Consider the following 24,402-nt stretch of genomic DNA (forward strand, 5'->3'; position numbering starts at 1 on the left):
TTTGTTCAGTGAGTCACTACCTTAAACAGTAAATTATATAATATGTCCTTAAATATTATATAATTAATAACAGTTCCTCCTTTGATTCCTTAAGATAATTCATAGCCCTATTCCTCCCCACTGGCAAACTAAAAATAGAATTTTAAAAAGAAAAAAGAAAAGGAAAAAAAGTGAAGGAATAGAAAAGAAATCCTTGATACGACTTTCATTTAGATTATATTCGAAAGACCCATTTTCAATTTCTCCTTTAATTTCTCCAAATATGTCCATTTTCTTTCCAATAAAACTTTAGCTGAATATTTTAAAATTTGTTTTTATTCTAAATACCATAAATAGCCACATGAGCATAGTGGGGTGGGGGTGCTGGGGGGAAGTTCTGATTTTTAAGGCATACTTACTAGCCCAGAATGGGCTTAATGATATATAATTTATGTGCAGGACAATCATTAAAACCAAAGGTAACATGTATGTTGAAATTAGAATTTTTTTGTAGGATTATATGTGAATAGTATCAGTTATGGTACGTAGATTTCCCAATAACTGTTTGATTTAAAGACATGTGAAAAATAGGTAGCTGGGAGATCAACTTTCAATAATCTTTCCCGTGCTCATTATGAAATACTTTTATAAGTTGATTTCAAATTTGCTTAGAATTTTTTTTAACATTTTGCTATAGACTCTTAAAAAACTGTTGTTTCTCTGAGATATTTGGATGGATTGGACAAAACTCATGTTTGCTGCTTGAATTATTTAGCAAGCCATTCAGAGATATTATAACACCATTTACTTATGGTTTTTTCCATGGTGAACAGAATGACATATCCTGCTTTCAGTATTTTCTCCAAATGCAAAATGAAAGCAAAACAAAAACCTTTGAAACTTTAAATCTTTAAATCTTCTTTCAAACAATCCAATCACATTTACATGAGTGTTCAAAACAAGATGAATATCAGTGCCAGCACTATGTCATACAGCAACTTCCTCATATACTTTAACAGTTTGTAAATAATTTTCCACTTCACGAAAAGTTACAAAAGTTTCCACAGTTTCCCTTTAGCAAGCTGAAGCTTACTCTTCATTTGTCAATGTGCATAAAAGCTGCTTATAGCATAGCATGGCATAAGCTATTTTTTTTAAGCAATAAATGGGTTGAGTCATCTATTTTGTCCTGAAATGCTATCTGTAGTTAACTGCATTGCTTATAAATGGTAATAGTAAATTCAGCATGAAAGAGAATATTCGAGAAAAGACAGCAGCAGAAGCATTAGCATTATCTAATATTTATATATGTTATCAACATAACACAGCAGTAAAAGGTTTAAATGCATATCAATGGGTACCATCTCTAAAAATTACTATAGTACCTATTTAGTGTATTGGATATTTTTCTTAAGGAGTGTTTGCTGTATCTAGAACAGCATAATATGTGATTTAGTACAGTTAATTCTTATTGATTAAATAATGTTTTTATGTGCTGAAGGAAGTGAAAAGACACAGATAATCTTTTGCTTCATTGCGATCCCAGATTTACCATTGAAAGGAAGATTTCAAAGGACCATGACATATTATTATTTAACTGAAATGGGCTTCAAATTTTTAATCGACAGCATGATTTGTATTTAAACAGCAAGGTGGCACCTGTATTACACAGATACATGTAATGCTACTGGCCTGTGACTCATTTTGGAGCCAGAGTCCAAAATTGTGCCCCTCATTTACAGTCATGGTGATTACTCAACTTCAGAGAGAATTACCCATTATATGGTTATCCTCTCTGAGTCATATATAAAGCAAAACAAACAAACAAAAACAGCAAATGCAATCTCTAAAACAGTTATTTCTAATAATTGAACTGCCATTTACAGATTTTTTTGTACACCTTGCAGAGACTCAGAAATGATAGAGGAAGATGCCCAAGACAAATAGTCTCCAAGTGGATATTTACACAATGTGAATTAACTGTACCATAGATATCGAGAGAAAATGAACATTTTCTTATGTCGTAATGAAATCAAAGAAACATGATATAGCTTCATCATACTTAAAACCTGTGTGACCCCATCCCAAGCCTAAGTAAAAAGTAATCCCCCACTCCCCCCACCCATTCACCCATTATCTTCCTGTTACACAGAATAAATGTTTAGATTACTCCCACCCACCCTCAAATAAAGTGCGCAGTCCATGGCAGACCATAGAATAATGCAACAGGAAAAGCCCCTTTTTGTGTATTATTATTTTAAAAATAAAATACAAACAACAGAAATCAAACAAAGATTGAAGAGAATTCAGAGATTCTCTGCATCTTGCAAAAAGAAAAGGAAAGAGCAAGGAGGCCCTGCTTGGCTGTCACTTGGCTTAATATACATAGCCTTCGTTGTAGGGGTGAGGGTTGCAGCAACCCCCTTCTGGCATGTAGGCCATGCTCTCATCAAAGTGAGACAGAGGCACCGTGTCCTCTTCGTTGATGTGACGTTCCATGTCTGTTTTCAGCAGCGGGCGCTGGTTATCTGGAAAGGCCATCGAGAAGAGGGCTTCTGGATCACACACAAATTTGTAGACATATCTCTCTCCAGCCACCTGGTGAAAACATGGAAGAGAAAAAACTCATCCTTATGTATGGTGCCAGACATTAACTAGACTTACTGTGGTGATCACGACATTTACAAATATTGAATCATTATGCTGTACACCTGAGATTAATGTGACATCATATGACAATTATACCTCAATAAAAGCAAACAAACAAACAAAAACAAACAAACCAAAAACACATCTTTAGCATCCCAGATGGGGAAAGAAAGGGAAGGGAAAGAACAAAAACATGGTTTAATACATAAGAAAGTCTGGATAAAAGAAAAAGCAACCAAGTGTTAGCAGATACTCATTTTTAAAAAAAGTTTTTACTTTGTGGAATAAACTACGATTCATTTGAGGGAAATACGAAATATTGACCTTGAGAAATATTTACATTCATTCTAGACATAGCTAAAAAGTTTAGCAGTTTCCTTGTTTAAATATAAAGATAAACTTACATTGTTATTTGGAGGGGGAAAAATCAATGATTTCACATGGATATGTCAGTGAAGTTTTTTTTTTTTTTTTTTTTTTCCTTGTTTGAGAAGGTAGTATCTATACTTGCAAAATTAACTGGACCTTTAAGGTGTAGTTTCCTTCTTACTATTACATTTCTGAAACTGTAGAAAATTAAACTTCCAAACCTTAGAAGAAAAATGTGTTGTATTCTTAATATGACTAGACTAGTGATTCACTGATTCACAGGGTAAAATGGTTCTTTTTTCTATTTTTTCCACTGTGTATTCTCATCAAAAAAAAGAAAGATGCATGGCCTTATTTAAATGAAAGATGGATCAAGAAGACAGCATTATTCTGGGTACATCTTTTAAAAATGAAGACAAGATGCATTAGACAGAAGTTAAGGATGTGTATAAAGTGTCAAATTGAAGTAAGAGGTGTAAAAAAGTGAAAGGAATTTAAAGTACACAACGCATGGGGAGGAAAAGAGAAAAAGAAATGTGACAGCTGCTTGAAATAAAGTAGTAGCATAATTTGTAGGGAATGACATGCCCCAGACTTAAATTTTGAAGAGTAATGCTTCTCTAGGAAATTATAAACAACTGAGTGAAACATATATGGTCCCCCTTCCCCTCAGCACCATTAATAAACAATGCTGAGGCTCTGAAAACTGGGATGGGGGTATGTGTGAGTATGTGGATAAATAGTCTTTGTATCAACTTTGATAGTAACTTGTGTGTGTACCCAGAGTTCAGTAATTTTAGGAAGGTGAAAATTAATCACCTCTGGGTTCCTATGCATCAAGAAGGCACTGCTAGTTGCTTTGTGATGTGGGGGGATGGTGAGTTCGTGGTTTAGAAACTATCTGTATATGTTTGGAAGAAAAGAAGCAACTGCTGTTCTGGACTCAGATTTAGAATATTTTTTTTGCCCTGGAGTTTTTACCCTGTAAGAGGTACCAGTTTAGAGAACCCAAATAACCTGAATAGTCTTAGGTTTGAAAATAGTCAACACTTAGTTTTTATGAATTTAGATATGTTTCCTAAACTTCGCTGTTTCTTATTTTTTTCTGTAAAATGGAGACAGGAATTGGCTCCTCTGGAAAGAATGTCTGTGTAAAATTGAGATGGACGTCTAAGGTACACTGCATGGCAAACAGGGGGGCCTGACATAAATTTATTCATTTCAGTCTTTTATTAAAAGGAAATTAAGTTCATAAAGATGAAATGGTGAAGTTACCATGAAAATAAAAACAGATAATTTCAGAAACAAAGCTAAGATACTAAATCCTAGTTTTCCTTTTGTCCTTTGTTCAAAGCATTTTGAGAAATACAAAAAAATGGCTTGCATACCTCAGAGGCTCGGAGCATTTAATAACCTGCTTTGTTTTGTTTAGGGCTGTGAAGAAAAAGGTATTTGCTTTAGGCTACTGGAGCTTTTTTTGTCCAATCTGCTGCTATTGGTTATAATTAGAAATGATTTGATAAATCAATAAAGGGAATTAAAATGTGTAACATGTGATCAAGATTATAAAATCTCTTTAAGGACTCTGCCTTGACTCACAGCTTCCTTTCATTTTTCTTTGAATAAACATTTTTTAGGGCTATTACTATACTTATTAGACTATATTAAAGGCCACAGAGTTTATAACAAGGGCTGATAACCAACTTAGAGAAATAACATCTTACATTATTAATGTTCTAATTACAATTTGGAAAATCCTATACATTAAATATACTCGAATTGCAATGCTGAGATAGATAAAACATGAATTCTGCAAGAAAGATTGACCAGAATTAAACAGGGAAGAATATTTTGAACTGTGCTTTGAAAGACTAGGTATTTAAATTATGTTTTAACTTTTAAAATTTCAGAATACAGGAATACTGAAGGAAAACTAAAGTTTATGGATTAAGCCAAAAGAAATAATGATCTATCATATGAGTGGTACATGTGTTAACAGGTAAAGACGAGAAGGTAAAACATTCTAGAAAGCAGAACAATGAGTGAAATAATGAGGGAGTTGGGAATAGCAAACAGAAAGGCTCAACACATGTGAGGAAGAAAAGTTAATATGTGTGTTCATAAAAATTGCAAAAAGACTTGATTGTTGTGCTAGTTACAAGCAGACTTCGACTTTTGCATGTTTCATCATTAAATGATCTACTCTTTCTTACATTATACAGTGATATCCCAAAAGGTCTGTCATATACAGCATGTTGCTATCCTATATTAGCTGATGAATAAAGAGTTGCAAATAGTTTACTTTGGCAATTATAGCCTTAATGGGAAAAAGTGAGAGAAGCAGCAATATCTATGCCATTATTTATTTCATAGCATCTTGCCTTATTTATATAAGAGGTAAACAAATGGTATATGAGATAACTGGATAAATAAATAGGAACATGGAAGTGGTGATACTAGTAATAAGAAGCATAAGCATGAACACCTTTGCGAATGTTTAAGACTGGGCATGACATCGTGGAGATATTTAAACACAGTGTCTAAAAGCTGAGGTGTGATTAGAGGTCTTATAATACGTTTTAGCTTTCTGTGAATGCTCCCTTTAATAAGTGGCATAACGGTCAAGACACGAAAGCAAAATATGCCTTAGCTCACACTAGTTTCCCAGTGTGAGATTCATTCAAAGCTGCCATTTGTCCAAGACTTTTATTGTGCCGGGTAGAGTGCAAGTGTCTCAAATACATTATTTCATTTAATAATCACAACTTCATGAGGTAAGAACACCACCACTTAGTAGGAGAAACTAGCTATCTGTTGAAAAGGGTGATCCGATGAGAAGCTAGCATGCAAACCTAAATCATGACTGCATTTACTTTCACTGTTGAGCACTGTTACCCATGGGGAACTGCTGAGCACCTACTGTGCCAGCCCACCTGATCTGCTGGAATTAGAAAGATGGTGATGAAAACGAAAGGAAAATGAAAGGGCTAGGTTGAAAATGGGAATGGTGAATGATAGAAAGGTAGGAATTAAAAATGACCCAGGGTTGAGATGGAGAAGCTAGGAGGAGCACAGAGAAAATGGTTATACGTTTTGAAGGGAGATATCGGGACATAGGAAGCAACTGGGAATCTACAGCAGCCTCATCTTTTAAGCATCTTGGAAGTTCTAACTGCTGAGCTGGCAAACTTCAGGGCACTGATTTCCTTCGGTCTAAGAAACTCAGTGATGCTGTTCCCTTTGTTCTAGTAAGTTTCATGTAGCAACTGGTCTAGTGTTTCTTGGAATAACTATGGTAATATAAAAATATGCCACAATCTGTAATATATAACTATTCATGTCCTCCCAAATGAACAAAGGATGCATAATAAAACTGTAATGTTCACAATGGATAAATTGTAAACTTAGTTCAAAGTCAAGACAAGTAGATTGAACACATATGCAAGGTTAAAGGATATAATAACAAATGTCTAAACATTTTATCTTTATTCATTATCTTCTTCAAAAAATTTATACTATGTCCTCAGTATATCATTCTTTTGTTTTATCTCACTCTTTTTCAAAAAGCTACTTTCAAATATTAAGAGAAACTCAATTCAAATAAAACAAAATATACTTAACTTCATTCTATCAACAAACTAAGGTCAAATGCTTATTTTTAATTAATGGTTTAGCATGTTCAGGCAAGAAAAATGTTTTTCAGAATGAGAACAAGAAATGTTCCGAGTGTTTTAAGAATCAGAACAAGGACAGAAAAGTAAGAATCTGGTTAGGATTGAAATCTATAAGCAAAAACGTTTCAAAATTATATACCTCGAGAATGTAGCAGAATATCAACAAGTTCTGAGGATGTATACATGCAATACTAGTACAGAAACAACCTTTTTTTTTTTTTTTTACCAAACACAACAATGTAGGAACTTCTAGAAAGTCTAGTACTTTGTATATGATGTGATTACACATTTGTCTATGATGCCTATGAATTTATAAATAGAAAGGTTTGTAATAGCAAAACCAAGAGCTAAGCATATGTTAAAGTGAGTGAAAACCTTGTTTCAGCAATGCAAGGATATGTGGCTTTTAAAGTATGACATGCAGATTTATGCGCAACATTTCAATGAATTTTAATGCTGTATTAGCTGCTCACCTTTTGCATGATTCCTTTCTCATAATAATAGCGGAGCGAACGGCTAAGTTTATCATAGTTCATAGCTGGCCTGTTTTTTTGAATGCCCCAACGCCGGGCCACCTGCCACCAAAACAGAATTACATTGTAGTGTTAAGTATTAACTTATCAACATATTTCATACAAAAATAGTTAATTTATTAATTACTTCCAACTCCTTCAAAACACATCCAAATCAAAGAGGCAAAAACTATCATAATCTGAATTCCCTGTGTCCTGGTTTGCTTTTTAACCCTGGAGTGTGAAGTGATCATTCTGAAACATCACAATAGAATTCTTTGTTACCACTGTTTTGGATACGAAATGAAATGGAAATAAGGGAATGTGTTTACAACAGGAATAAACAGACTGCAATTCACCAAAATGAGGCGTTTCCCATATTGAGATATACTGTGGCTTTTTCCTTAGTTTTTCAGATAAAAACTATAGATTAAGAGCAGTTTAGTGATCTCTTTGTACAAAGGTGTTTTTTGAGGTTACTATAAACCAAAGAAAAAAGGTATCCTGCTTGATACTAAATAAAAGATTGAAGAAACGGCATAGTGTGTATAGTAGAAGAAACAGTATACAAATTAATAATGTGGGCCGCAAATAATTTTTATTGCCTGAAGCAGCATCAGAATAAAATTGTAGCCAATACTATACTGGGGAATTAAACATTCATTTAGAGAACAGTAATTGGATGCTAAAAATAAGAAGGAAGTGGAAAAGGTCACCATGTATATGAGTCCACAAACAAAAATCTCTATAGCAGAATGTGTACTTTGTTGTTAAGTGAAAAAAATCACCAGACTTTTATAATGTGGCTTTGGAGGAACAACTTATCTGGCAAAGAGAGTCTTCTATGGGGCTTTAATAAAACCTCCTTCCTCAGTGTTTCTGTATCTCCCACCTCACCCCCACCCTGGGCTAGCTGAAGCATTATACAGACTAGTATAGCTAAAGTCACGTTCTCATTAATTTCCACTTTTTATTAGTCTGAGCAGAAACTGCAGCTGCCACTCATACCTAGCCAACCCCAAGAGAGCATTATCTAATAGGGTTAATGTTTTCTTTCGTGTCCATGAAATTTCAAGTTGTTGCGATGTCACATATACTAAAATAGAACACTTTTCAGAGAGATCATTGTGTCTCTCCACTTTATTAGCAATAACCTTTCTCCGGGGTTTTTTATACTTTTAAAGTGTGTGTGTGTGTGTGTGTGTGTGTGTGTGTGTGTGTTTTATGTTAAAAATACTGATCCTTGCTATTTTCTCTCTCACTAATTTGTATTCCCTGAATGAAGATACAATGTAATGTAGTCACATGCATCAGTATTCTTTTTTAAGAGCAGAGAGTTGTGATGTAACAGGAACACGACTATATATCCAAGCAGACAATCACAGTGGCAGGTACATCTTAATTTTCCAAAGATAAACCTCATTTTAATTAAATGTCCTGAGCAATAGTGAAATGGGAGGGTAGCAATAAGAAATGAAATCAATGCTTTCTAAATAAAATGTCTTCAAAAAAAACCTAACAATGGACATCAGTGACTAATAGACATGGCAACTGAACAGCATGTAAACCTGGAGAAGATGTGAAAATAAATCATTCATATCTCCTTAAATAAAACAATTTATGGATACTTATTCATTTATAAATGATTCCTTTCTGGAAACTCACCAGGATGCACCTAGAAAGTAAAATATTTGCAACAAACTTTAAGAAAACATTGTGGATGTCTCTGGGAGAGAAAGATGATTTTTTTAATATTTAGATAAGCAGAGTTTGACTTTTAGGATACCAGTTAATTCTTATCACTGTAGATATTAGTAGACATATTTTATCAATATATTTAAAATATATTTTTAGAGCTGTTTCAGTGTTACATTCATCATAAAGTTGTAGGAAATGAGACATCCAATATGCCCAAGAGATACAGACAAGTTACACAAGGTAAATAAGTTCTAGAAATCTGCTGTACAGCACAATGTCGATAATTATACAGTACACTTAAAAATTTGATGAGAGTAGATCCCATTTTAAGTATTCTTAGCACAATAAAAGAGAAAGACTGAAACTTAAAAGGAACAATTAACATAAATAATTTCCAGGATAGGTAAGACCACCCACTAACTAAGAAAATCCCTTCAGCCCTGACATAGGACCCACCAATCACTACAATATCCAGCACCACTAAAAGCCAAGGCACCGTTTTCTACATGAAGTGAATGCCATGGTGGCGATAATGCCAATAATACTTCTTCAAATGAAAACTGGCTGTAGATGAGGAAAGTGAAAAGATGATGGCACTATAGCATCCACTCCTATTGTCAAAGAAATTACATAGGAAAATGCAATAGTTCAAGTGTTACTCAATTTATTTTTAAAAATCATGCTTGAATATGCAATGGTAAACACACACACACACACACACACACACACACACACACACACGCACACACGCACACAATCAGAGCCTGACTCAGACTTCTTGGTAACTCTTCCACCTCAACAAGTTTGAATACCATCGAAAACTTCTACTCCAGGTCTTATAGATGCTTTATTATGTTAATAACTGTTCTTTGGAATAATTCCCTCAGATCTATGTTTAATCTGAAAATAATACCTCATTATCTCAAATATCTCAAAAGGAGAGATGTTAAGGATGATGTGCTTGCTAAAGTTATCCAAACACACTGAGCAGATAACCAGCACAGCCTGCAGTCTCACACAATATCATTTTAAACTCCCAGAAAGAATATAAAAAAATGGAACCCACGAGTCATTCCAACAAGGTCAGCTTCACGGCCCCTTCTCATGTGTGTGCTGACACAGTCCCCCAAAGAGCCGCTGTGTGGTAGGAGAGGGTGCACGCAGGCCACACAGGCTGAAGACATTTCACAAACATTTTGCAAAGAAGAAATTTAAACGTAAACAGCACGATCATGGCCTGATGGAAGCAACTGTGATGGTGAACAATGCAGTAATCAGAAATGGAAGGCTTCATTTTGAACAAAGGCCTTAGGAGACATTTGGTGCTTATTGTAAACTGCCACTGAGTCAGTTACTACTTGGAAATGGTCTGCTGACTGAATTACACAGCCCTTTTTTACTTAACGAGTCTGTTACAGACAAGGTGTCTAAATGTTGGTTGTTGTATGAAACAGATGTAATTGTATTCCTTGCCTTTAAAAATTATAGAAATTCGGAATTTAATGGTCAGCGAGTTAAGTCTTCTGCTTAATTTAAACTTGATCATCATAAAAGCCAGTTGTTGCTATATAGAGAATTCAATCACTTGCATGAGATTTTTTACTCTTCTGAATGGATCAATAATTACTGACATAATTTAGTAATTTCCCCTAACTTAATATATGAAAAAAATTTAAAAATGTTTCTGTTCAACTTTACGATGGAAATAACTGTTTGATGTAAATTCCTGTCACATGTACTCAGCGCTAACATGAACCAACTGTTACAATGATCATGAACATCTTTCATGAAGTAAAGAGCACATATTTCTGTCATGTTAAAGAGCTTTCAACACGTTATATTAAGCGTTCCTAGTTTCAATTTGTTAGTGCTTCATATTTTTGTGGTTCTTTCACTTACCTCATTTAAGTACATCTAAATAAAAACCAATTTCATTTGACAGACGAATTAAACTTTAGACACACTACAAAAATCAAACACCCAAACATTTAGCCCAGACCAGATAATGGATACTTTCGAATTCTGATATTGAGCCCTCTGTATGTGTGTGCTTGGGGATGGGGGAGGGGGAGGCAAGAGAAAAGCTGCAGAGCTTACCTAGTATTATTAGTGTAATGCTCTATCCTGGAGGTGACTTAATTGTGCTAACCACCTCCTCTATTTCATACTTCTTTTAATACACATTTGAATGAGATAATCTCCTAAATCTTAATAAGTAATGTGACCTTATAGAGCATATAATCAGATTACTATTTAATATGTGGTTTCATAAGGCAGAAAATTTAAGATGTGTAGGCCCATTAGCCGAGGTTGTAGATGTCCAGTCTATATGAAACTAATCACTTTAGGTTAAAAATTTTCTGGATATCTTCCTGAGGTGTTTAGACACTATAGTCAATATGATCAGTCAAAGCTAAAAGTCTCCCATTGCCTTCTTCGCTAATGTAAACTAAAGTCAATTTTAACAGTAGTAGAGAAAGCATTTTAAAAAGACAAATATTTCATATAACAGTCACCTTTCTACAAGGGTCCAAAATGCTATTAGTGGGTTATGCTGTAGTAACAACAGTAGACTTAAGCCTAAAGTTAGTCCTGGGAATAAAAAAACTGAACTGAGCTCTGCAGGAAAATACTCCTTTTGTATGTGCATGGAGATGGGGGAGCGGTGGGTGGTGGCAGGGGCGGTGGGGGATAGTTGAACAGTTTAGTTGAATTTGCGTTCTATTTATCCATATTATCTCTATTCAGAATCCTCTCATTTTGGTCCTTTCATTATCTCTTTTGAATTATGATGACACTGTACACTTCATCCCTGTCTTCAAATGGATTGTGCATGGCCCAGCTGACTTGAAATATGTCATCAACAATCAATGGGAAACAATGCTCCTATTAGGCCTGTGTCTCCTATGAAACACTTAAGGAGTGACAATTTCTCACTTGTGGCCCTTGCGTGCCTTTATATCCCACAGCTGTTTCTCCCCATTCCTCATTGCAGAGACTTTGGTCTCTAAATATTCCCCTTCAAGCCCCTTAACAAAATCAAGAGTGTCCAAATAATAAGTGCTAATTCTCAAGAACAATTCCTCCAAAGTCAAAACAAGTTGAATGAACCTCAGCAGACAACCCTTCTCTCTCCCCAAAATTGTCAAACATCCCCAAATCTGATGCTCCTTTACAGACTTCCCAAACCCTGCCTTGGCGCTAATGATGGTATTCAACTGGAACAAGCATGCAATGTATTCATTTTGTTTGTTTGTTTTAAATGTATGCGTGCTTTTCACCCCATCTTCTAATTTAGAAGGTTTCCCCAAAGTTTTAAAATGTAAAAAAAAAAACAACAAAAAACCCCAACATGTTGACATAATAATCAAATACATGTATGTTTATATTATAAAATATCTAATTTTCCTCATTAAAACCTACTAAACCCACCTCTTCAGGCTCAATCAGTTTAAATTCCATGCCTCGCCCAGTCCAGGCAATGAAATGAGAATTTGAAGGGTCATCCAGAAGAGCTACCAAAAACTGCCAGAGCTGAAGTGATCCCCGCCGCTGGTATGTGGGTCCTTCCCGATACATTCCTGGCTCCTGTTTGATGTCTCCTAAATTAAAAAATAATAATAATAAAGTTTCTATTATTAGCAATATAACAAAATTTATATAAATTTACATTAAACTGATCACTAAAATGGTTAAACTACAAACATTTTACGGGTATCTTTGCAATACAATGATACCATTAAATTAGCAATTTAAAATACTTAAGGGATTGAATGTAAACCAAGAATCTGTACAAACTTAACAGAAAACTATACGTGACATATAAGGGTCAAAATAAATGCACGTTGGTGCAGAATAAATCCACGAATGTCATTTTACTTATAAAAAAATTGTATTGTTTTTTTCTATTGATTTCTTTAGAAACCATAGCATTTAAACACATTTCTTTGCTTTTGTTGTTAATGCCATTACTCACTGCTCTAAGCAACATTGAAGAGGGGGTAATCAATTTTAAGCTCTGGGCTTTTTATTTGTAGAAATTAAATTCTGCAAACAACAATTTGTAAGTACCTCACTGACTTGCACATAACAAACCATTGCAAATTTTAAGCAAATTTAATAGCATCTTAAACTGTGAATTAAGTAAACTGAACTTAATATAAATTAGGGAATCTCATGGGCCATTCAGGCATACTGGTTTACCATCATACATTCTTTCTTCCATACCTTCATACTGGAACTACCACTTTCTCAAATGGTAGCAAATAAAAAATTCTCTCTCATTTTTATTTGTTTGTATTTCACTCACTTAAATTTGTTTGCTACACTTTTTCTAAAAGTTTAAAAATGTATACACTAGAGATTTCTTTAAATCTATATTTTTATGCAAGAAAGGTCTGTTACATTCATTTGTTATTCATATATAGTGTAATAATCTATTAAATAGATTACAGCAATAAAAGTATTACTGTAAAACACTTCTGGTATAATTCTGGTCAGTTATCTCAGTTTTACCAAAAAACAAAAACAAAGAAACAAAAACTGAATGCATAACTCAAGATTATTTACTTCTATCTCATTTATTGTGTTAACCACCATATTTTCTATTTCAAAAATATGTAGAATTGATCACATTGGGGATTGACTGTCTCAGGCCCCACAAACATCATTGTTAATACATGAATTTCCCTTCTCCACTAAAGAAAAAATCAAATAGAATATATTCAAGCTGATCTACTCACACTAAATGTGAATTATAAAAGAGACCAAATCACAAGCTTTTTAAAAATCTTTCTTTTGGTCAGTAGACAGAAATATGCTTCTTAAAATAATTACAGAAAGAAAAAAAAACACTTAAAAAGTAAACTAAAGTAAAATTATTATCAATAGCTGCTAAAAATCATTATGTTGTTTTAGTGTAAGCTAGATAATATAGAAGTGTATTTTCATACTTATTTCAAAAACAGTTTTATTTATCTCAGTTTTTCCTTCTGAGATTTACCAATTTTTTCATGGTGGTAACAGCAATTATACAAACAGAGTGAAACACTGTCAAATTTTATAATCTCTAGATTGCTTCTGTCTATGAATGTGACTGATTATACTGTCCTTATATAATATAATAACCTTCTGTTATTCTTTCTTCTTCTTCTCTATTCTTTATAAAAATGTAAGACTGATACTATCTTCCCAAAAAATGTTTTCTTAGTATAAAATCAGGGAGTATTTAAAGGACAAAGGGAATAAATAATCAAGACCATTAGCTTCCCTAAACGTTAGTATGACTTTGGGCTGTTAGATTATATCATAACATTATCTATAGTTTTGAACTATTTTTCTTTCTTATATGCCCATACTGATTACCAAGATTTATTAAAATGTTAAGCTCACTAAGACTAAACAAAACTGTAAAGGTCATTCCAAGAAGTGAAAGCTTTGTGCTTTGTCTCAAGAGAAAAGGCTATATTTTAGGAATTGTGATGCTCTACTAATGGTTAAAAATAATCCAGATCATGCCTCTGAAACTCAAAGCTTAAAACTAACATCTATTGTAGAATAAGGCCAAAAAAAATGACTCTAGTAGAGTTTTAACCCTGTGACCTTGAATGAATTTAACAATTTAAAGGGAGGCTAAGGAAACAGATCTTACTATCCATTCTGAAAAGCACATAAGATTAGCAAAAATGTTGAGAACAGAGTAGTCTACAAGCCACTAGAGACTGAGAAGCAATCTGAGCATGACTTTGTTGTTCAAATATGACCATTAAAAACTTCTGAGAACTACCAAGTCGTTATAGCCATAATACCGAAAGTTTGTGCAATCAGCTAATCAGAGGGCCCTGCTCATTTCCTGTTAAACAATCAAAGCAGGAAATATGGAGACCACTCTGAAAACTAAATCAATTAACTGTTCAGTTTTTACCCACACATCCTTGTAGATGTCGACTTTTGCCACCCTTGTCAAGAAAAGAAAATTCTATCTAACTTGACACTCCATCATAACATCTGGGACCTTCTCATTGCAACAGCGAGTGATATTAAAATAGGTAATGCTTTCCTAACTCTCTTTTAAGCAATTACAAAGTAATGCCACATTAGTAATGAACATCTTCCCAGAAATAACAAAAAAGGACTAACAATCACTAACTAAATGGGCAGCTATGTTGTTCCTGTGTTCCATAATGCATCTTTTCATAAACAATAAAAGGAAAGAGGCTGCATTAGTCATCTGTGCATCCACGGTAGCATGCTTTCTGTTCTGCTTTGTTAATTATAGGATCAGCTTTCAATAAATCTCAAAGAACAAGCTGCATGTGCTCAGCAGGGCAATGGAAAGGCCCTTCTTACTCTACACAAAGCTCAGCAAGAACGATACTCATCACTAAATGAGATCTCTTATGGGACAAAAGAAAAAGGCTTTTAATGGGGGAAGGGAAGATAACTCATAAAAGGTAAAGTTTAGCAAGAATAGAGTGAATCACAAATGATGTGCATAGAAATCTTTAAGTAGGGATGTTGACTGTTTTCAAAAGAGGCAAGGGTGATCACTCCTCTGCAAAAATCAAAACTTAAAGCACATGGAAAACCTACCATCGAATTTCTCTGGGACAACACAGGTGTCGTCATAAAATTGCCTGGGGCCCTTTTCAAACATACAGCCTGTGGGGGGAAATGGGATATATTTATTCATGATAGAAATGAGGCTCACAAACAATTTAATATACAACCATTAACACAAAATTAGGGTAGAAAAGGAATCTGCCATTTTTCAGCTCTGCGACCTTGGACAGTTATTCAACTCCAGTGCCTCAGTTTCCTCATCAATAAAACAAGAATAATAATAAACGATCTACCTTATAGGGATGTCGTGAGGATTAAGTGATTTAACATATGCAAATGTAGAATAGCACCTAACCCACAGTGATATATGAGTTAGCTACGTATAGTATTATTAACCCAAGCACAAAGCTCATGTAATCACTGCCAGACCTAAGATTTATAACCGATCATCTCTTTTTCCATATTCTTCCAAGTTTTGTTATTCAGTAAGACAAGAGGGAAATCAAAATGAATTACTGATATTTGCCATGCATTATTGCCCCGATGAACTGAAACAGATTTGGTTTATCCCCTTCCTTGCAGAAATATTTATCTAGGCTAGCCTTCCTATGTTTTCATCTTCAATAGCCAAGATAGTTAATTTTTTTTTTAACTTTCCTTTTTTTGCTGTAAGTTCACACACAAAAAATAAACTGACAGCTTTTCACAATCATTTTTTCCCCCCAAATATCCTTGACCATGAACTCTCTTTTAATTGTTGATATCTTTAATCACCAGGAAGAAATTTCACACAGTCATAGTTTTATTTCTCAAATGTATTAGTCTCTATGATGGATACACATACTATTAAAGGTAGCAACAATAATTACATTGCATTTGTGCAAAATTTTTGGTGTCAAATATTTTAGATTTACCAGTTCATTATACTATTATTCTTTGAAACAAAGAAACTTAATTCTATTCATATCATTTACACAAAACAATCAATATTAGATCTAACCTAGAAGGATGAGTCTGAGTCATCTTACTAAAAACATACAGCATTTACATCAAGAACCATGTACATATTTCTAGAAATACTTTAATGAGGATTATATCCAGATAAAATCATTTTTATTCATTACTTGGTGGGTATCAAAGGCCATTAGATCAAAGCCTTCCCACCATGGTTACCATAAACACACCCGCACTAAATAGTCCTCTAGGCCTCTTATGTGAATTTCCCTTCTTAACAGTTACTTGTCCAAAAATGGAAAATCCAGGTTATTTAAATCTACTGTTTTATTTTCAAAAACAATGACTTAGGTTTGTAAATTAAAACTGAAAATTCCTCGAAGATACATTTCAGTAGAGGAGAGTAAGGCGGGGTAATCTATAAAGCACATGTTCTCTCGAAAGAGGATGTGGTCATTGGCAAAAAGGACACAAATCCACTTTTCAGCTGTTTTTTTGTACGCACATGACTCATGTTAGCAACCAAATACAAGATAGCATGACCTGATAAATCTTCCTTTTACTTTAAAAAGATAAAGTTTAAAAATAATGGTTTAGGGAACATAAGTAATTTTTCTCATAAAATACAATGATTAAGTGACTGCATCCTTGGGATGTCTGATGATTTTGACAGGTATTTATAAGGAATTTCAATAATGGAAAACTTAACTTCTGTTCTGCTGGAATGAGCCAGGAAGCCTTCTTGCCTCATATAAATCGAGTGGCAGCTAGGCACTTCTGAAAGAGGAAACAACATTGGTCACAGAGAAGTCAGGAGCTGAAAACATGCTGTAATCAATGGACAGAGTGCAGACAGGAAAGTAACAGAAAAAGACATGAATCTCCATGAGGGGAACTTGTCAACACATCATTAAGATTTCAGGCAGGGCTCATATAAGAAAGAGAAAAATGAGAAGTTTATCATATTGAACCAATTCTCCTGAACAGGCATGGGAATTCAAAGTTTTAGCTACAGTAATCTTGCTAAAGGTTGGTTCTACCTGCAGTCTCACAGAATGTGAAGGTGTCTCTGAAACAATGTCATGAGTTAAAATATGTTTCAGGCCATTTATGGTATAAATTTGTATATCCTGTGGCATTCAAAGCTAAAATCAATGAAAGACTCATCCAGAGTTTATTTCATGAACACTGGATTGAAATTATGATGAAAAGATGAAATATTTAAATCTCTTAAAATTACAGTCCATTAAAGTGACTGCTATCTCCCCCACCCCAAGATAAAAGACATGACTGGCTTTTCATTTTGTTAAGCATATGCGTCATATCCAAAACCAATGAGGCTATAAAACAGAAATGCAAAAATTTTACAGCAAACTCCATTAATTATCCTAAGAATGGGGCCTTGCCTATGTGACCAAGTTAACCCATCACTGAGAAAATAAATTTGGTTAACAGTTAAACTTGAGTCATATTAATGGCTGTGTATTTAATATGTTTAGCAGCTTACAGGGCAAAGGAAAAGAAACATGGATTATGAGACAACAGATTAAAATTCAAGTCCTTCATTTACTGCTATTTAAGCTACTTGACTTTAAATAAGCCATTGTGTGACTGTTTCTATTAAATAAAGGGTTGGATAAGATGTTAGCTAAAGTCTATTATAGTCTTAAGTTCTTTGGTTCTGAATATAGAAGTTCGAACCTTAGGATTCTGCACTTGCAAAACTCCTTTCTGAGGCCCTGAACCTAATTTTGTACAGTTTCATTTTCTTTTCCTTTAAGAAGGTTTCCCATATTTCTTTAAGTTTTAGGTGTCACAAATCTGGGCCCAACACTGCATATAACATATATAGTATACAGGAAGGTATAAATATATGTGATCAAGTTAACTCTACCTTTTGTATGTATTACTAAAGTTTTTTAAACGATGAATACAAAATCTTGTAAAACGTATATAGTGAGCGTGCTATTTAAGAGTATGTCCTCTTTTCCACGACTTGTCGTAAAGCACATGACCAAACATGTTATAAAGAACATTTAAATGAATTGGAATCTAATGACCCTTATATCTTCTTAACTATCTATATGCAGACTCTCATGCTATAATATGATTGGCCCAGATGTCATTCTGTCTTGGTCTGGAATGTTCCATTTTTAAAATGTATTTGGTTTATTTTTAAATTCGTGTCATGATAAATGTCAATCAAAATATGAGACTTTTTTTTCACAGAAAAAAATTTATGTGGTTTTAGTCAAAAGTATCTTAATGGCAAAAACTTAGAAATCAATAGCTTACTAGTTGAAAACAGTGTAAAACGCATTATGAAACATTAAATTATACTATGCCTTCTTTATATAAAGCATTGTGTAGCATGCAATTCTGACCCTACGAAAGGCAGTTAATCCTGTTTCCTGATGTTAGAATTTATAATAGGTGGCAATTTAGTTGATCTTTTCGGTTACCTAATGGTTAGCAATCCGTTTTATTCCAACTTTTTAATCAAGGTTCTTCAACTTAATTTTTAATGTTATTTTGATTTATTGCCAGGTATAAAGTCCCTCAAAGCAGCTGGGCCTGGAAGGGACAGTGTTAATGACTTTGCCATCAGCTCAGCAGCTGCTTAGAGGCAAGCGTTTTTGTTGTACCAATGTTGACACCCTGCCACAAAATACTTTTACTGACGCTGCCCAGCTGGAGTGTGGCTGTAAAAACAGCTGGCTAGCTCTGGAAGCTGCTAGAGGAAAACATATAGGCTAAACTCTATTATGTATAAATGTGTGATTAAATGTGGTCTTTCCTCCCCAGAGGGGGAGAAAAAGAGAAAGAGAGAAAATGCAAGCAGTTCTGAGAAACCCACTATTCAAAGTTGAAGGGACATCATATAAAAGTACTCTAACACAAAATAAGCATAATCTTGGAAAAGTAGACATTTGACATCAAAGATAGGATTTAATGGATAATATCACCAATACCTCTTATCTATTGAACTGGCTGGTTTCTCATTTCTTGTTGTATTTACTCTAATATTTATTAATCTATACTATTTAAGGTATACCAATTTAAAATTCAAGTAAATTAACGACTTATAATAAGTCTAAAGACAGAACCTCCGTTATATTTCCAATAGCCCAACTTGTGATCTAAGTTCTAAAAAAAAGGCACTGAATGGCAGTTTAGGGAAAAAAATACATGAGAATATAATTGTGTCTTTGCCAGTTTTTAATACTATTTATTATACCCTAAAGTGAATAAAATTAACTTCTAGCTCTTAAAATTGAAACACTTGGCTAGCATTGTCTAAATCCAGTCTATCTTTAAAATCAGTGTCTTTTTATAGAGTCCAGAGAAGCCTGAAAATAATATGGCTAAGAGGAGTTTATTCCCATAAAGTAACTAAAGTCATGTTATTCTAAAGTGATATCAGTTAATTTATGACTATCAGAGTAGGTCAGACTCTAATCAAATTGTAGAAACATTTCCAAAGTGATTATTCAATCAAATGACTAACATGGTTAATTAGGAGCCATAAACATTGCTCTGAAGTTCATCAAAGTAATGACTTGCCCAGAAAAATTACTGCTAATTAAATTGCCTGCTGCTTTCATTTCTACCTTATCTAATAAAAAATCTAGCCAATGAAGTTTGGCATTACATTTTAACTTTTGCTAAATGCTCATCTAAGATCCCAACTAGCTAAGCGGAGACTTCAAAGGCAAATGTTTTGTGGCAGAGAATGCAGGCATGGCATATGTATTCATTTATATTTTTTCATGGAATAAAACTTCCAAAATTCAGCAACAATATGAACTGTAGTTTAGCCTATGCACAAATGTTAATACGATAGCATGTTTACACTGCCTGGATCCATAGACTATAATCTTAGGATCATTAGTACAGCACAGTGATTATAAACATGCATCCTGTCATTTAATACACCTGGTTTTGAATCTTAGTTCTGACATTTTATGGGCATGTGAGTGAAACTCCCAAGTATTTAAACTGAGTGAACCACAGTACTTAAAACTAGAAATAATTCATATCAAAATTATTTTGTATCTTGACTTGTTCTTAAATCACATATCCGTTGAGATGGTTTATTTGTTGCTTATTAGTACACTTATTCTGTAACATTCTTCACAAATCTACTACCCTATGCTACTTAAAATATATTCATTTTAAATTCATTATAAATTTATTATATATAAGGTTTAAGTGACAATCTCTATTACATTTTAAAAATATTTGGAGGTACCTCTCTTGGGATTCTTTTTACAGTATTACCTCTTGATATTTGGTACTAAATAACTTTGGTTTAAAAAGTTTTAAATTCGATCTGTAAATTGAATTATGTAAATTTAATTTTAGACAAAGGATCTTTTATTATTTTGAAACTTACAGATCAAAGAGCCCTACAACATGACATTAGTACTGGGCCAAATCAGCTAGCAGAAACTAACTGCCTATAATTTGTCACAGACGAGTTCATGGTGATGAAAGCTGATCTAATATGCTGCAAAAATTCAAAGCAGAAAAGCACTGTTGTCATTTGAATACACTAGTCAGTGTAGAGACGTTAAGAATAGTAAACTAACACTCCAAGCTACCTGATTTGATTAGTCTTCATCAAGCAGTAACACTGTTAAAATTCTCTTAAATAAGATATGTAGGTATGAAATTAAAAAGTTGGTTTCTCTGTCTCTTAACTTGTACTTTAAAGCATATTGAGAAACATAATACTGATTTGGGAAGCTTTATCAAGGGTTTGACCACAGAGTGTAGTTTTGAATTTGCAAATATAATACTGCTAGGCACTGCTCTGATTTGCATATTTGTTGCCCAGTGGCACAGACTGAAGGTTTCCCTGCAGGCTATGGTTTGCCGAAGTTTCTAATAGCAACATCAGGCCAGATCAGAGAGAAAATGTTTCACTGTCTGAGATATTGAGATAACATTTCGTTGCAACTGTTTGTTATCAAATAGTATACAAACCTGGATATTCTCCAAGTTTAAACTCTGAACAAGTGGGGGAAACACCGCTCTTTCATTTGATGCTTCTGGTTACATTCCTGAAGCAATAATCCATGTAATAGCTTAAGAGTAAGTCTGAGAGTAAATGAGAAATCCCAGCAAAGTAGGAATAAGTTTGGTGTTGTATTTTAATAAGGTTTTGCTTTCACATGTGTGTACAAAGCGAGGACAGACTGAGTATGCACTTGACTCTCTGAGGAGGTCGTGTGACAAAATGAAGTTTACCAAACCTGTATACTGTATGTTTATGATAGTGGGAACTTTTGCACATTAAATGTCCAGAGTCGAAATATGTGTGTGGGCACATACTTGGTGAAAAATGTGTAGATGTGCGTGTGTGCGTGTGTGTGTGTGTGTGTGTATTTCAATGTATACATTGGAGCTTTAAAAAGTTTTTCAGAAACATGTATGTATTATCTAAATATTGAGTTGTATAAAGAACTAACAACAACAATCTCATTCAAGATGAGAATTATGGCATAATTTGCCAAAGTTTTATTTGTGTTAAACTTTGCACTTTACTGTTTTGTTTTGTTTTCTCATTTCCTGGCAATATCACAGTTAAAAGTTTAAAATCCAAAGGTTTTCTAGAGTACGTAAAAAACATGAGCTTTATGAAGATGTGTTTAAAGGCAAATGCATTTATATCCATCCGAGTATAGTATCCTTTTACTCTGCATTTCCACTTGTACATGCATAGATTTCATGTAGCTAATCAAGAAAACTTTATTTTATATTTCCTGAAAAGGATGCTAATGGGAGAAAATGTTATACTCATATAACCTCTCCATTACAGATAAGACCTAAAAGTAACTCTAAAAATAAGGCCCAGTATTAGTATGTCCGAATTCACTTGAGAAATAAAGCAAATGTGACACCAAAACAATCAAGTTATATAAGGCCTATTTGTTGCCACTCACAAAAGCTTTACATGAGTATAATATCTTATACTCATGTAAAGGAAGAAAAGTTGGAGTTGGCTGAAATCTGAAGAAGAGAGTGATGAATTTAGTATTACCACATTCACACTTAGATGGGATATTTTTCATTAGGATTTTTGATAAACCATGAATATATGAAATCTTCCACCACAGCTCAGATATCTTGAGTCTGTTGATAGACTTGGAGGACAGATGACAATATGCCTAGCATCGTATTTGTAAAATCTTAAAACAAAACAAAACAAAACAAAACAAAACAACGCAGTTATCTGTATTCAAATGCTTTTAAAATTTAAAGGCTATATAATATGACATAACATTATGGAACTTTACTTATAAAACTACAAACTTCTGTTGTAAGTATCTGGGGTTGGGGTTGGGAGGACAGTATCATATATAAATAAATAACAAGATTCAAACAAGATTAGTTTATATAATCTAATAGGCTCACAATTTTACAAGGTTGTGAAGGTTTTATTAAGTTAGAGTTAAAAGAAAAGTTGAAGTGATAGAAAACATAAGCCCAATTGTAATATTGACTATTTATTAGGTATTTTTATACTCTGACAATTAACATTAGTTTAAAAGAAAAATACGAGAAGAGATGCCATTAGCTGCCAAAATGCTCCACAAAAAAATTCTGAAGAGGTGAGTTTTAATGTTGAGCTTCCATACTGAATCGTTCACCTTCTAGATTCTACGTGATTTAAAACAATATCATGGATTGCTTTGGTCTCTCACTTTCATCTCTCCCTGAATCACTAAAATATTCAGACGATTTATCCTACTTGCATGGTACATGGATTACTAGTAAGTTCAGTACGATTGCTTCATTGTCAGAAACAGCAAAATAGTACAGTATCTTGTTTGCCTTGCACAATATTACTGTTTTAACATAATAGGTCTCTTATTTTGTCTTATCTCCTCTAGCCCCAAAAAGTGTATTTGTAAATATTAGAAATAATAACAGCATCTTCTTCAAGAACTAGCAGCCTTTGAAGATTTCTCTAGAACTTAAGATAAAATTATAACAACAGAAATCCTTTATTATTGCCTCTACCACTAATACTATTTTAGTAACTTTACAGACATAACCATATTTAATCCTTATAAAAACAGAAGAACATGAGAATTATTTGGCCCTTTTCATAAATGAGAAAATAAAGGACAAAAGATGTAAGAAAACATGCTTAATACGACATAGATAGTAAACAGACATCAGGCTCAGGATGCAGTATAATATTTTCAGTGTCATACAAAGTGGGTAGTTTTATTTTTTAATGCTAAGAATAACAAAAACGTGTCGACAAGGCAGTCAACTGTGAGGGCCTGTCTATAGAAAAGGATCATCAGAATGGAGAATTCAAAGATACTTTTCAAAATTTAAGAGAATAGCAAATAAATCATAATAACACATGTTTGTCAATCCTTCAGTTTTGTTTTGTTTTTCACATGTATCTTTGAATATCTATCCTTGTAACATTTCCCAGAATTAGAAACAATTAACTAGAACATTCACATACATATACACCCACCCACACACACACACGCAAATGATTAAACAATAATCATCTATTTAATCTGACAAGAATTCCTTGAAAAGTTTTCAATTAAGTTATTCATATGCTAGGTAAAAATATTTTATCAAATAAAAAGTCTCCCTTTTACTTTAAACTATTAAATATTTAACTCAAGTAGAGAAACGCTTTAGGTATAAAAAAATTCTGTAACATTCTAAATCTAAAATATACTTTTAAAAAATAAATAATATTTATCTCCTTTCTCCTGTCCGCATTCCTGAAACGCGCGTGCACACACACACACGTACACACACGCACACACACACACACACACAGATCGATTTCTAAATATTCAACCTTAAACTGTCTTATTTAATTTCATATCTTAGTCGCACATGTGAAAACAGTTGGATGTTCATTTTATCCACTCGCAAGACACAGTTCTGGGCCTAAGCATCCTGGCTGTTTCCTTTAAAAAGAAACTAAAATTCTCACACTATGAAAGTACATTTCCCTC

General features: G+C 33.6%; 1 protein-coding gene across 5 annotated transcripts in view; it reads right to left on the reverse strand.

Annotated features, from left to right (window-relative positions):
• Positions 1–665: 665 nt before the first annotated feature.
• Positions 666–24,402, reverse strand: part of ETV1 (ETS variant 1) — an 83,428-nt gene continuing 59,691 nt past the window's right edge. For 4 of the 5 annotated variants that reach the window (XM_025046931.1, XM_025046934.1, XM_015589393.2 and 1 more), the window contains 5 exons: positions 17,105–17,173; positions 15,473–15,541; positions 12,314–12,483; positions 7,145–7,246; positions 666–2,577 (listed from right to left, as the gene is read on the reverse strand). In XM_025046931.1, coding sequence (XP_024902699.1) covers positions 2,356–2,577; positions 7,145–7,246; positions 12,314–12,483; positions 15,473–15,541; positions 17,105–17,173 — 632 coding nt within the window. In that variant the 3' untranslated portion in view covers positions 666–2,355. The remainder of the gene's footprint in view (positions 2,578–7,144; positions 7,247–12,313; positions 12,484–15,472; positions 15,542–17,104; positions 17,174–24,402) is intronic. The other variant, XM_025046933.1, reaches the window with a different exon arrangement.

This window comes from Pteropus alecto, unplaced genomic scaffold (assembly GCF_000325575.1).
Source record: "Pteropus alecto unplaced genomic scaffold, ASM32557v1 scaffold21, whole genome shotgun sequence".
Lineage (NCBI taxonomy): Eukaryota > Metazoa > Chordata > Mammalia > Chiroptera > Pteropodidae > Pteropus > Pteropus alecto.